General features: G+C 39.5%; 1 protein-coding gene across 1 annotated transcript in view; it reads left to right on the top strand.

The window, feature by feature from the left end:
• txk (TXK tyrosine kinase) overlaps positions 1-15,875 on the top strand; it is a 72,603-nt gene that overhangs the window by 31,593 nt on the left and 25,135 nt on the right. Inside the window, exons 5-11 of the mRNA XM_041191733.1 lie at positions 3,404-3,469; positions 4,834-4,888; positions 5,356-5,435; positions 7,031-7,164; positions 10,916-10,990; positions 12,081-12,252; positions 13,206-13,422. Of these exons, the coding sequence (XP_041047667.1) occupies positions 3,404-3,469; positions 4,834-4,888; positions 5,356-5,435; positions 7,031-7,164; positions 10,916-10,990; positions 12,081-12,252; positions 13,206-13,422 (799 nt within the window). The remainder of the gene's footprint in view (positions 1-3,403; positions 3,470-4,833; positions 4,889-5,355; positions 5,436-7,030; positions 7,165-10,915; positions 10,991-12,080; positions 12,253-13,205; positions 13,423-15,875) is intronic.

The raw sequence follows: 15,875 nt of genomic DNA, 5'->3' as shown, positions 1-15,875 counted from the left end.
TTGGATGGCCAGTGTGTACTGCGTTCATTGGTTGTCCGAAACCCCACCCACCTCTGGCCCACTCCACTTGACCAATTGGTGGCAGCTTCGGCCACTGTACTGCATGCTGTGCTCTCAGCTCAGGCGCAGGCATTCTCCTAACCTGCACTGCAAAGCTGCGCTGTTAGCTTGAACCAAAATTGATACTGGTCCAAGCCTTTAATAAAAACATTGCAAGGGGTTGTGAGCACCTCCACCAGTGACTGCTGCATGGCCACCTTTCACAAGGGGATTCTACAACTTGTCCAGTTGACCAATTGCTCTGCTGCCCCCTAAAACACATGTTAATTTGCAGTCTGCACCTGATGGGTGAAAAGTTTTGGAGCATTTGGTGGTACTTTCATGCTTTTGTGTTGCTTGAGTGGGCAGACAAGCTTCAGAGGCCCAACTCCAAACATATCAATGGAGCTGCAGCTGAACAGTCTCAGCTGTAGAAGAATGCTCACTTTTGGCAAGTTTTTCCAAGTGCGTGGTCGCTTCCCTCAACCTCCCTCTCCCCACACTCGTCAGCATGTGCTTGAGTATTTCCTGTAGTGTGCTGCCTTGCCCCCCCCAACCCCAGCCTGATTTGCATGGAGCCCTTGCCCCGGCACCACACCAAAAGCCAACCGGGAAAAAACAACTTGCTTGTGCTCCCCTGAATGCGCGGCGTCTCTTCCTTAATGTCCTATGGGCGATGCTCACAAGGTTATGTGCACTCACCTCCGAGATCCCTTCGAAGTTCAGGTCACCAGGTGCACGTCTCTCATATACAGTTGTGAAACATGTTGGAATGCAATCACGCCATCGTGCCCAGATGATCCAGCGTGGGGGATTATTCTGCCGAGCAGGGCTGATAATTAAGTGTAAATGTATTAAAATAATGTTCCTGATGTGTGGCAGCAGGAAATGCGGCCTGCCATTGACAGGTGGGGCGGACAATCACAAACTGGTTTCACAACGGCATAAAACTGATTTTTGGCCTTCTCAGCATATTGTCCCACCCGGCACTCACCAGGACGCCTGACACCAATGGAGCCAGAAAATTCTGGCCATTAAGCTGTGTCTCATTTGGACCATTTTAAGTTATTAATTAAGTTTTGGAGTGTAGTGACTATTATGTCTTGTGATTTCCAGCAGTTCAAAATATTTTTTTACTTAGACATTTTTAGACACAAATGCTGGAGCTAACATCGAATGTACTTTTTCAGATCTCACGTGTGCTGCAGGCAGAATTGTTGCTCAGTACACTGACTATAGTGCAGTATTGAGTGTCTGAATATATATGCATAACAATATAGTTCCTAATTCTTTTTGAATAATGTAATAATATAATGGTAACTGCTGTTATGTGACAGCCAATTTCCATCACCAATGTTCCATAAACAATAATAAGTAGCCAAGTTTATTTTTGCAGTATTTATCAAGGGAGGACAGCAGGAGAACTTCCTGCTCTCCTTCATGGAATCTTAAACATCCAACAGATCTGGCCTGGTCGATCTTTGTTTAAAGTCCTCACTTCCCAAAGTTGTGCTGGAGTGTCTTCCTACATTATCCCACAAACCTTGATGTATTGCTATAACCCGTGGCAGGAAAGTTACCAATAAGCCAAGCTGAAAAGCCACAGACATAAATAGAAAAGATTGAGAAGTAACTTAAAGAATATAAGAAAAACTTATTTACTTGAAGAAGTAAATATTTAAAATAATATTTAAAATATTTAAAATAATCTATATTTTTACTTCAGATCATCTGGGGTTCATATATTTATGTTCAGTGTTAATTAATCTTTCCTATCTAGCTGTCTGATCCTGCTATTTTTTTTATTCATTCATGGAATGTGGGCTTCACTGGCTGGGCCAGCATTTATTGTCCATCCTTAGTTGCCCTTGAGAAGGCGGTGGTGAGCTGTCTTCTTGAACCGCTACAGACCATGTGGTGTAGGTACACCCACAGTGCTGTTAGGGAGGGAGCTCCAGGGTTTTGACCCAGTGACTGTGAAGGAATGGTGAAATGTTTCCAAGTCAGGGCAGTGAGTGGCTTGGAGGGGAACTTCCAGGTGGTGGTCTTCCCATTTGTCTGTTGCCCTTGTCCCTCTAGATGGTCACAGTTGTGGGTTTGGAAGGTGCTGTCTAAGGAGTCTAGGTAACATGATGCTTCTGTTGTGTTATATACTTGACCCTGTCCTGAGCACCTATATTATCTAGTCTGTCCTTGTATATGGTTCGAATATCTCTGTGTACCTCCCTTTCCATCTTATCATGACATGATAGGATAACTGATGAAATCTTTCAGAATAACTATTGTTATGGCACAGCGGATGATAAATGCTGAGATGTTCAAATCCCAGAGGGAAACTTGAAACAACCACCACTACTTATTTTACAATTTGTATTTATTTCAGATGTGTGTCTTGAATTCAATAGTAATAAGACCACCTTACAAAATAGTCTTACAAAACTAAATTAAAACTCTATTAATCATTTTTTAAAAATGATTTTAAGCACATACACAGGTTTACAAATTACTACTGTGGTAACTCCTTGCTCCCGTTGTTAATCTAACTCCCAGTTGCATCTCTGTTAAGGCAACAGTAAAAAACAGATTTTAAAAGACCCAAGCAAAGTAACATGATACCCTTAACAGTCGAATTCAAAGTGGCTTTTCTTCACTTCAGTTCTTGTAGATAGCAACCTGGGGGATAGAGGCTGGAGGCTTTTCACACTTGATAGATCTTAGAATTCATTTTTCTCACCCATAACCTCATCTCCTTCATACAGGTTTCTCCCTTTTTAATGTAAATCCCATTGTCCTAATATATCTTTTCAACTCTACTTTTCTAATAATAAAAATCTTTCATAGGACCAATTTTATCAGTAAACTTTGGGAAAAATAAACACACTGGTTGGCTTCTTCTGGCTAAGTGTAACATTTCACCACCTCCTTTGAAATTCAAATTACTCTGATTTATCTAAACAGGCAAATTTTCCCTTTACACCCTACATTCTAAAACTTCATCCATGTTTACTTATTTAGCATTTCAAACCTAGCTTCTCTTCTGATACATCAAAGCCTTCAGACCAGCTGTCTTTAATTCAGTTAAGTCCCACACACACAGACACACACTATTTGTACTTTATGCTAAATTCCAATAACATTATAAAGATTATTCTATTTTCCTGACACTATGGATTCTCAAGGTTTTACTTTAAGAAAAAAAAAAAATAAAAGCACTTTCCAAAATTTGTCTTCACTTGAATTTGGTCTACTCACTGCCAAATGTACTTAATGTGTTTCATTTGTATTTTCCTTTTTATGTTTGTCTAATTTGATCTTGTTGGAAGGTTCCTATGGAACATAAAGTATTTAACATATATTATTTCAGAAATGAAGGATTAATTCCAAGCAACTATGTGACTGAGAAGAAATCTAATAATATAGAGGCATTTGAGTAAGTTCACTATTTAACTATATTTGCTATTTGAATGCTAACAAGCACTAGCCCTTTAAAAATGAATCAATGGCCACATATCAGTCTAATTCAGCAATACTCTAACAGTGTCATGGGCTGTACTACACTGATGGTAGTCATCTCTCCCCGATACAATTGCATATTACAGACTGCCCAAAGTGGCACAGGTTTCATGGGCGGCTTGGAAGGATGCAATAGCATAAATCTTTATGCTTCAATTATCTCTACTTCATGCCTTTGAACGGGTTGTTGTGCAGATCTTTGGTCAACAAATGGCACAGCTATATGACAGCCTGTCTCATGAAGCAGAGGTGGAAAAAATCTGTCTTCTCTGAAATGTCGGTACAGGTCTTGGAATAATGATAGGTGCTACCAGAAGGCCTCAGGAGTTGTTACATTTGTTGGCCCCCAAACAAACGTCTCTTCACCACCTCAGTTATGAAGTACTTTCAGGTCTTCCAATGGAATAGCAATCCTATCTACTAAGTGAAGCATGACATCTAGATATACTGAAATGTAAAGAATTAATAAAAGTATTGTAGTGGTTATGTGGGAGGCAGGGGATCAAACAAAATATGCAAGACGGGAAATCTACCCAGCAAAACAAACTAATGTATAGACCAAATTTTAGCCAAGGGCAACATAACGCAAACAATGTTATGTTTTCCTTTCCGTAGGCAAGCTCTTTAAAATCTGAATGCCAAGGACTTTAATGAACAAGACTCACATTTTGGGCAGAACCTCTCTTGAAGTAGCCAAAGCTGGGCCTAGAAAATTTCTAACAGAATTTTAACATGTTAATAAGCCAAATAACAAAGTCTAATTCTTTGGCTTCAAATCAGAACAGACGCCCAATGAATTAAAAGTACAGACTTTGTTGCAATTTGCTTCTATCCCATTTAAATATTATTTATTTTAGTCATCACTGACGTGTGTCACCCATTGGAAAGGTAGAGCAACCAGTGAAGTTGACCACAAAACCTCGCTCTGCTCAATTAAGCATGGAAGGCAAAGCTTTAGCACGGATAAAGAAAAGCTCAGCACAAAAGCTAAATATTGCGGATAATAGAAATCTGAAATAAAAATTCAAAGTGCTGGAAATACTCAGCAGGTCAGGCAGCATCTGTGGAGAGAAACAGAGTTAACGTTTTGGGTCGATGAAGGTCATTGAGGTCACAGCAATCTGAGTTTTCATATAAAGGAAAGCTTGTTTGAGGTGAAAATACACGAAGAAAAATGCATTGGTCTTTCTGTGTTCACTGTCAATGCAGCACTGTCACGCTACCATGATATGTTGAAATGGCAACAAAAAGGAAATAGAAATAATCTATCTTTCTCTGCAGGTGGTATTGTAAAAATATAACACGGACCAAAGCAGAACAGCTTCTTCGGCAAGAGGTAAATTATACTGCACTTCCCAAAATATTATTTGGATGTACGTATAAATTCAGGTTACACAATATATTTTAGAACTTCTATTATTTTGACAAAATATTCAATAGTAAAACTTGATGTTAAAATAAACAAGCATGATTAGCTTTACTACACACTTGATGCAATCCTGTGCAATAAGTAAGTACAAACAGTAACGAGATTACTGGCTTCACTTAATCGGACTACTTCAATCTTTAAGCTCTTAGTTTATATTTTCAAGAATAAGGGTGTGAAATTGCTCTTGAGCACTAGTGTTTCTTGGCAGCCCATTTTACATCAAACTGTTTTCTTTTCCTTTGATTTCAATAATGGGCAAGTGTAAAACATGCAGCCAATTTGTTATTAGTGCAAAGATCAATTTCACCCCTTAAATCAAGTGTTAGTTAGAAGGTTCTTTTTAAATATACATTTTTGTGTACATTTTCTTTCAGGCTAAAGAAGGGGCTTTTATTGTCAGAGACTCCAGCCAGCAAGGAATTTACACAGTGTCTGTTTATACCAAAGCTGGAGGGTAATGATAAATGATTTTATTTTCATGAAATTTTAACTGTAACATTATGACTACATGTGGTATTCATTTAGTTGTGTAATTATAAAAGTAGGTAATGTTTGCGGAGTGTTTTTATTTTTGTATAATTGTTATTATATTTGCCTAGGTTATGATATGCTTCAGTGAATATAGCCCAAAGTTAATTTTAAATGCACCACCTGAAGATTATAATAACTTTTTCTGTATTATGCACACTGATACTTACACTTTGAGTGAACATGCCCACACTGACCCATGTCTGTGCAATACCTTTGCACTTTGAAAACATAATTCAATTTCATATTCTAAAGGACACATGGACAGAATTTCTATCTCATGGAGGCTGGAGTTTATCAAGCTTAGAATTGATCAAAGCATTCATGGTATTACAGTATGACTAGTGTGCTCGAAGCAGGTGTCCAGACACCATCTATAAAGTAAGGGCACCTCTTATTTCCAGTCCTAGCTAATTATGATCTGAGATGGAAGATTTCTCACAGGTCACACATCCTTTCCTGAAGAAATGTCATCCTTTTTTCACAGGACATGAATGTTGCAGAACTGAACAGTCATGGTTTCACTGAGCTATAGCATTCAGCTAAATGGCCACAACATTAGGGATGGGCAATAAATGCTGGCCTAGCCAGCGATGAACTCTTCCCATGAACAAATACAAAAAGAAATGACAGTCTCAGGCCCCTGGAAGTGAATCACGTGGGCTTTTAAAGACACCAAGAATGTCTTCTATTCGTTTTGTATATTTGGATGGTCCTGTAATACATCAGGTGTTTTATGATTTACAGTGATGCATGTTGGAAAAATTGTCTGCATCAATACTTGCATTTTGAGTAGTCAACTGACTCCACCCACACTAATAAGCTGAAATGGAGTTCAGTTCTTGCATGCACATAGACACAACAGAGTTCCATTCGTTTCTGAATGTCCTGTTAGGTTTTTATGCACTTTAAAAATTGCTGCCAAGTATAATATTTTCCTTCTTTATTATACTGTCATTTTAAAGTTTAAAAAATCAGTTTCACACCAGCTTCAGTTGTACTGGAGCTATTTGCTTACTTACTGATCATTGTACTTGCAAATAATTCACTTAAGACTTTTCAACATGATAAGGCATCCAAGTGTATATTATAATTTATACTATCACTTGTTGGGAACCCCAAATTTTATGAGACTAGCTGCTTGAGCTGGTCTTAGACTTCTTGCCAAAATTTGTTTTAAAATGGGTGACTTGAAAGCACAGTTGCACTGTAATTTCTGTGGCAATGTGACACCAAAACCGCATTGCATTGACGTAGAAATTGCAGAATCATGAACTCATAAAAAAACACAGGGTACTTATTCTGAGAGTTTATCTTATTGACTTTTGCTACTAGGCAAGTAAATGTCACTTTGTGGTAGAATATACGGTAACATGAGAGGTCAACAATGATGTTGCTGTAATTAATGGCAACCCTTTGGTTCCACTGCTTCCAGTAAGAAAATAGATGCTCAGAGGCTGTAAGAGCGAAGGAGTATTTCAATATGTTTGTTTTAGCTATGACCCTGATATGTTCCTACAGTGATCAAGATGGATCTGTCAGACACTACCACATAAAACAGACGCAGACATCAAAGAGACAGTACTACGTGGCAGAAAAACACCTATTTGATACCATCCCTGAACTCATCGAGTATCATGAGCACAATGCAGCAGGTACAGCGTAAATATGATTCTACCCAAATATTTGAAATACAAAACTCTGTTAGGTATGGATTGAAGATACATTTTAATTGTGGATCTAGATGGCACAAGAGTCCTAATCAGCAACACACGTGATAAAAGACTGTAGCCCTAATTACTTCAGTCTCCACAATGATTACTTCAAATGTCAACTTGGCAAAGTTGGTAACACTTTTACCTTTGGGTCAGAAGACTTTGAGCTCCATGTCAGGGTTTGAGCTCATATTTAAGCTGACATTTCAGGTATTACTGTTGCAGTATTGAATTGCTGGAGGTCCATCCTTTAGGTGAGTTATTAAGCTAAGGCCTTGTCTGTCCTGTCCGGCTATTCGATTGGATATTATGAATCTCATGGTTGTGAAGAGCACAAGGCAGTTTTCCTGGGAAACATTGCTTACTCAACTGACACTGCTAATTCTAAGACTATGTGCTCATTCATCTCTTGTTTGCAACATCTTGCCATGGTCAAAATGGCTGCTGCATTTTTTTATTCTTTCATGGGTTGTATGTGTCACTGGAGGGTAGCATTTGTTGCTTATCCAGAGTTGCCTTTGAGAAGGTAGTGTTGAGCTGCTTTCTTGAACTATTGCAGTACACCTGGTGAGCGTATACCCACAGTGCTATTGGGAAGGGGTTTCCAGGATTTTGACTCAGTGGGGGATGGTCAACATAGTTACAAGTCAGGATGGTGTGATGCTTGGAGAGGAACTTTCAGATAGTGCTGTTCCCATGTGTCCGCTGCCCTTGTCCTTCTAGGTGGTAGAGGTCATGGTTTGGAAGTTGTTGTGGAAGGAGCCTTGGCAAGTTGCTGCAGTGCATCATGTAAATGGTACACACTACTGCTACTGTGTGTCGGTGGTGGAGGGAGTAAATGTTGAAGGTGATGGATGGGGTGCCAATCAAGCAGGCTGCTTTGACCTGGGTGGAGTTAAGCTTCTTGAGTGTTGTTAGGGCGGTACTTATCTAGACGAGTGGAGAGTATTCCAGCACACTCCTAACATGTGCCTTGTTTTTGGTGGATAGGCTTTGGAGAGTCAGGAGGTGAGTTACTTGCCACAGAATTCTCAGCCGTTGACTTTGTCTTGTAGCCACAGTAATTACTGTATATGATGGGTCCTCTTCAGTTTCTGGTCAGTGGTAATGTTGATGGTGGATTGGGGATTCAGTGATGGTAATGCTATTATCAAGGGGTGATGGTTAGATTCTCTCTTATTGGCGATGGTCATTGCCTGGGCACTTGTGTTGTACAAATGTTACTTGCCACTTTTCAGGCCAAGCCTGGATATTGTCCAGGTCTTGCTGCATTTGGAAAAGGACTGCTTCAGTATCTGAGGAGTCGCGAATGGTGCTAAATGTTGTGCGATCATTAGCAAACATCCCCACTTCTGACCTTATGATAGAAGGAAAGTCATTGATGAAGCAGCTGAAGATGGTTGGGCCTAGGACACTACCCTGAGGAACTCCTGCAGTGATGTCCTGGAGCTGAGGTGATTGACCTCCAATAATCACAACTTTGTGCTCGGTATAACTTTACCAGTGGAGAGATTTCCCTCTGATTTCCATTGACTTCAATTTTGCTAGGGCTCCTTGGTGCCAAACTTTTGAGTCAAAAGCTGCCTTGATGTCAAGAGCTCTCACCTCACCTCTTGAATTCAACTCTTTTGTCCATGTTTGAACCAAGGCTGTAATGAGGTCAGGAGCAGAGTGCCCCTGGTGAAGCCCAAACTGAGCATTGGTGAGCAGGTTATTACTGTGAAATGCAGCTTGAATGCACTGTTGGGAATACCCTCCATCACTCCGCATTTGAATGCATAACACCCATCTCTGCACTTCAAAGTAATTTGTGGTCTGTGAAGCATTTGAAGTTGCAATCAGGTGTTTTGTAAATGCAAATCTTTTTTGTACTGCTATCCTTGGATATTCAATCATTGAAAGGTCATACATGGGACAGTCTGTCAGTTGTTCTCCATAGTAAACTAACAGCAGGTCTGATGTTTTAAAAGCTCCTCTTTATATTAAAAAGGAAACCCGAAATAGTTTTACAAAGTCTAAAACATTGGTTTAACAAATTTGAAAACAATTATAATACTTAACAATTAGAAATACAATAGGAAAAATTTTTCTCTTTAGCGTTGTACATAAAGCATTGCATGGGTGGAGCTTAGTGACACCCAAGTTGGTTAGTTAGTGGCTTCTCACTGCTGCTTTTCTGGTGCTACCTTAGCTCATATCCCAGTGATGTGGTGCCCAGTGCTTGGGAGCAAAAAACTGGAGGTGTCCCTAAAGCCTAGGTCATTGGCCAAAAGGGTGGTTTCAGCCTCAAAATATTTTATCAACAGGTTCTGCCCAGAAACACTATATACCATGCTTGAAGTATCTGGTATATTACAACAATGATTATACTTTGAAAGAGCTTTATTGGGTCTAAAGTGCTTTGGGATGTACTGAACTTGTGAAAGGGGCTATATAAATGCAAGTTATTTGCTTGTATTAATTTTAATGGTAGGAAAAATCATCTGAATTCCTATGGAGTCTCAGCATCTAAAGTCCTTAAGACTAATGTGATAGAAACAGAATTTTATACCAATTTTGATCTTTTTTCACAATCATCCAAGAAGACATGGAGCAACAACACCACTAAAGGATTATCACAAACATTACTCAAAGCAGAGTAATTTTTATTTGGTACTTCATCAGATTGATATCATTCTCCTAACCCTTACTTGATTTAGTGCTGTTGTATTGAATGCAAACGCTAGACATATAATGTAACCCACATTTGATTCTATGCTAATGTAATTTCCATGTTAGAAATTGAGGTGAGGAGAATCTACTTGTCTCAGGGATAACATTCCTGACTCTACCTGAGAAAGTTGCAGGTTCTAGATCTTCCCAGAGACTTGAGGGCATAAACTAGGTTAACACTTCTTGCAGTACTGTGGGAGTTAAACTGAAACTCTGCTCAGTTGGCCAAAGATTCCATGGCACTGCTGAAATATGAACAGTGTAAATCCACAAGTGTTCTGACGAACATTTATCTCTCAATGCACTAGTCAGCTTTCTCATTGGGGCCATGCTGCCATATTGGCTGCCATATTGACCTATAAAGTAATAGTAGCCTCGACTAGTAACCCAGAGGTCAGGTGTTCATTAATTATGCAAAGGCAATTTTGGAAATTGAATTCAATAAAAACAGTAATTTGTTGGCTAGTATTGCAAAGGTTACCATAAAATCTGCTGGATTGTCATAGAAACCCAATCACTTCATGCTTCAGGGAACAACTCTGCTACCCTTATGCAATTTGGCCTACATGAGACACCATTCGGAAACTGCACTTGATTCTTAATGCCCTCAGCACTCAATGACAGGTGGACAATAAATATTGTCTTGCTGCATCACCCACATCCAAGGACAAAAATAATATGAACTTTAAAAGGCATTGCTTGACTGTGAAGCACTTGGGGCATTCTGAGGAATAATATTTCTTTTCATTTAATTGTGATGATTTCTTATGCCATAACATAATGCAATAATGAACCATGATTATGCAAGAAATGAATATACTGCTGGGTTTGGCTTGAACAGATAATGTTATTACTTTAATTGTACTTTACAAAACAAGCTTTTACATAAATCTGAGCATGATGATGAATAGAAATGAATCTGATTGGTGCAATAATAATCTTTGCATATTTATACCTTCTATTACATAACATTGCCTAGGCCTTGTCACAAGATTTCGCTATCCTGTTGGGCTAATGGGAAGATGCATTCCTGCAACAGCTGGCTTCAGCTATGGTACTGTCTGTTATTCTTTATACCACTGTATATAGATTTAACATTCTATTTCTCTTTCCATTAAGACAGTAAATATGAAAAGTGGACATGTTAAACAAAAACATTTGAGATTTAAATATTTACTACCTAGCCATAGATAGTAAAGGTTATGTTTGAATGGAGCAGTGCTTAGCCTGGTCTGCCTCCACCTCACTAATCTGGTTAATTAGGAACCTAGAATGGACACGGGGCCAGTATCAGCTCCCATATCGGTGTGTAATCCTCCCTGTTCAGGTGATTCAATACAGCCAGTGGAAGGAAAAAGAAAATCTGCTCCTTTAACTTCCATGAAGATTATTCTTGAAAAATCTTTTGAAGTGTTAGAAGTTTGGAGTGTGGATTTCTGCTTGGATTCTCTGGCTCATCTTTCTTAACTGAAAGAGCCATGGCTCTTCTGATGGATAAGATTCCACTGTATGGAAATTCTCCCTAGATCTCATAATCAGCATCTTCTACCACAAGTTCACAACCATTGTGTCTTTCAAGCCTTTCTTATCTCATTAGTTGATTGATGTTAGGGGAGGCAGAGGCTTAATGGTATTGTCACTGGCCTAGTAATCCAGAGACCCAGGGTAATCCGCCGATGCTGCCAGACCTGCTGAGTTTTTCCAGGTAATTCTGTTTTTGTTTAATATTCTAGGGACCTGGGTTCAAATCCCACCACAGTAGATGGTGGAATTTGAATTCAATAAAAATCTGCAATGAAGCAATTGTCAATTATTGTAAAAACCCATCTGGCTCACTAATGTCCTAACCTGGCCTATGTGTGACTTCAGTCCCACAGCAATGTGGTTGATGCTTAAATGCCTGGAATCAAGATTATATGGAGTGCAGTAGTTCACCAACATCCCTCCCAAGGGATAAATGATGGCCTAGCCAGTGATGCCCACATCCAATGAATATAAAAAACCATTTCAAGTTGTATTGTTCCCATGAAATTACTTTTTTAATACAAATAGGATGATGCCCTGAGGTATTTTCATTTCGATACAGTAGATAAATGCAAGTTGATGTTAGATGTTGAATTACTTAAAGTTGATTTTTCAAACAGAAAAATGGGAGATCAACACATCTGAGTTGACTTTCATGAAAGAGCTGGGCAGCGGACAGTTTGGGGTGGTGCGTCTAGGAAAATGGAAAGCGACGCGTAAAGTAGCAATCAAAACCATTTCCGAAGGTTCAATGTCAGAAGAGGATTTTATCGAGGAAGCTAAGGTCATGATGTAAGTGTTATTGGTTGTATAGAAAAATCCAGGGATATGTGTGTGAAAAAGAAAGAAAGGAAGACATAGATGGGAAGTTTTCCATTCTGTGTCAGGGCGAGTGTAGTAGGGCAGAACCTCCATCCACAAGAGTTTCATACTGTTAACCTTGGACATTCTCCTAAGTTCGATCAATTTGCATTTTTCAGTTGTGCTTCCAGTGGTATTTCCGCCTTTGCCGTGGACTGGAGAAATTAATCCAGCTCATGTGAATGATTCTATTCCTTGAGGAAAGATTTAAAATGTAAATTTTTCCACTTGCCCCTTGCAACACCATTAACATGCTAACATTATCAAACCAAGATTATTATAGAAATAATAACATTAAAGGCACTCCATCATTACCACTGAGATTGAATACACTCACTCATATTGGGACCAGCATATTCATATTTGGCAGTTTCCCTGCCAAATTTCTACGTCCGCACACCCTAATAATACCCCAAATGCAATATTATTAAATAGGAAAATTACCTCACAGTAGAAAGGTTTGTAGCAGATTCATTATGGGAATCAGGAAGGGGATACAGGGTCTAAGGACTGGAATGAAGATGACAGTCAGCTGGCAACTTCTGAACACAGTATGAACCAAGACTCAAGTCTACTTGGTATAAATATATTAAATCTAATGGCACTAATTTTGGATATTTAATAGGTTTCAGCATTTGCATTGGCTTTCTTATTCACACACAGTCTCATCAGTTAAATATGTACAGATTTATGTGGCCTTGGTAATATCAGCTCCCACACAGGTTTCACTTGGGATCAATATTAAACTGCTATAGTTTTTGGATAAAGTGATCCAATTTAAATTCACGCAGCAAACAGAGTTTAAGAATGCTACGATTAGTTCTAATTCGATACTGACATACGCTGCTCAAAATGACATTAAATCAATACTCTTCTTTCCTCAGGAGATTATCTCATACTAATTTAGTTCAACTTTATGGAGTTTGCACACAAAAACAGCCAATCTGTATAGTTACTGAGTTCATGGAAAATGGATGTCTGCTCAATTATCTGAGACAGAGGCAAGGCCGACTTCACAAAGAAGCCTTACTGGGTATTTGTGAGGATGTATGCGAAGGGATGGAGTACCTTGAGAGGAACCATTTCATTCATCGGGATTTGGTAAGCTTTCCTACTACAGTTAAAATTCCATTCATGAGTATTAACCACCCCAGTTTATTAGGGTGCTATCTCTAGAATATCAGCATTTGTTTCAATGACGCTCAGTTGTAGGTAAATTTGTGTGTGCCAATCAGCACTGTCACACATCTCTCTCAGTTACGAAGATCCAGGATCATGCGTAGTTTAAATTACAGTTAGATCATAGAGTCATAGAGTTACACAGCACAGAAACAGGCCCTTCAGCCCACCGTGTCCGTTCCAGCCATCAAGCACCTATCTCTTCTAATCTCATTTTCCAGCACTTGGCCAGTAGCCCTGTATGCTATGACGTTTCAAGTGCTCATCTAAATACTTCTTAAATATTGTGAGGGTTCCTGCCTCTACCACCCCCTCAGGCAGTGTGTTTAAGATTCCAACTACCCGCTGGGTGAAAAAGCTTTTCCTCAAATCCCCTCTAATCCCCCTGCCCCTTACCTTAAATCTAAGCCCCCTGGTTATTGACACCTCTGCTAAGGGGAAAAGTTTCCTATCTACCCTACCTATCTATCAATGCCCCTTATAATTTTGTATACCTCTATAGGTCCCCCTTCAGCCTTCTATGCTCTAAGGAAAACAACCCTTGCCTATCCAGTCTCTCTTCATAGCTGAAATGCTCCAGCCCAGGTGACGTCCTGGTGAATCTCCTCTGCACCCTCTCCAGTGCGATCACACCATTCCCATAGTGTGCTGGTCAGAGGCAATGGCATAGAGGTATTGTCACTGGATTAATATTCCAGAGACCCAGGGTAATGCTCTGGGGACCTGGGTTCAAATCCCACCATGGCAGATGGTGAAATTTGAATTCAATAAGAACCTGGAATTGAAAGTCTGATAATGACCATTGCTGATTGTTGTAAAAACCCATCTGGTTCACTAATGTCCTTAAGAGAAAGAAATCTGCTGTCCTTACCTGATCTGGCCTACATGTTACTTCAGACCAACAGCAATGTGGTTAACTCTTAAATGCCCTTTGAACAAGGGCACTTAGGGATGGGCAAGAAAGGCTGGCCTAGCCAGCAATGCCCACAGCCCAAGGAAAAAATATAAACAAAAAAGAACTGCACACAGTGCTATAGCATAACTAGCATTTTACACAGCTCCAACATAACCTCCCTGCTCTTATATTCTATGCCTCAGCTAATAAAGGCAAGTATCCCATAAGCCTTCTTAACCACTTTATCTACCTGCTGCCTTCAGGGATCTATGGACAAGTACACCAAGGCCCCTCTGATCCTCTGTACTTCCTAGGGCCTTACCATTCATTATGTATTCCCTTGCTGTGTTAGTCCTCCCAAAATGCATCACCTCACACTTCTCAGGATTAAATTCCATTTGCCACTGTTCTGCCCACCTTACCAACCTATCTATATCATCCTGTAATCTAAGGCCAACCTCATTATTAATTATGACACCACCAATTTTCATATAATCTGCAAATGAAATAATATACTTTTAAATAATTTTCAGGTGAAATTATCATCTGTATTACTATTTTAAATATAGGGGTGAAATTGTGCTGTGTTGTTTTAGTATTTGAGTACATTAACCATAAGACCATGAGACGTAGGAGCAGAAGTAGGCCATTCTGCCCTTCCAGTCTGCTCCACCATTCAATGAGATCATGACTGATCTGATAATCCTCAACTCTACTTTCTTACCTTTTCCCCATAACTCTTGGTTCCCTTGCTGATTAAAAATCTGTCTATCTCAACCTTGAATATACTTAATGACCCAGCCTCTACAGTGCTCTGTGGTTAAAAAATTCCACAGATTGACTACTCTCTGAGAGAAGAAATTCCTCCTCATCTCTGTTTTAAATGGGCGCCCCCTTACTCTGAGATCATGCCCTCTGGTCCTAGACTCTCCCACAAGGGGATTTAACCTCTCAGCACTGTCCACTATCCACAAACCTGTCAAGTGCCCTAAGAATCTTATATGTTTCAATGAGGTCAATTCTCATTCTTCTAAATTCTAATGAGTACAGGCCCAACCTACTCAACCTCTCCTCATAAGAAAATCCTTCCATACCCAGGATCAACTTAGTGAACCCTCCCTGGACTGGCTCCATTGCCAGTATATCTTTCCTTAGCTAAGGGGACCAAAATTGTTCACAGTATTCTAGGTGTGGTCTAACTAGTGCCTTGTATAATTTTAGCAAAACTTCCCTATTTTTAAGACTTCCTTAATTTTAGTGTTGGTGGATGTGTACACATTCTAGTTGGGGAAACCAGCATCTGTCATGCATCAAACCACTGCAGTGAGGTATAACATGGGTCAGGAATAGTCGCAAAGCTCCTTCGGAGTATTTCACTTAGTATTAACCTAATGTTTAAATTCCAAATAGTCAGGAATTAGACATTTTACATCTGTTTTATGCTTTCTGCTATCAGTAACAGTTGATCCCAATGGATCAG

Source organism: Carcharodon carcharias, chromosome 1 (genome assembly GCF_017639515.1).
Source record: "Carcharodon carcharias isolate sCarCar2 chromosome 1, sCarCar2.pri, whole genome shotgun sequence".
Taxonomy (NCBI): Eukaryota; Metazoa; Chordata; class Chondrichthyes; order Lamniformes; family Lamnidae; genus Carcharodon; species Carcharodon carcharias.
This window is presented reverse-complemented; position numbering and strand designations above follow the sequence as displayed.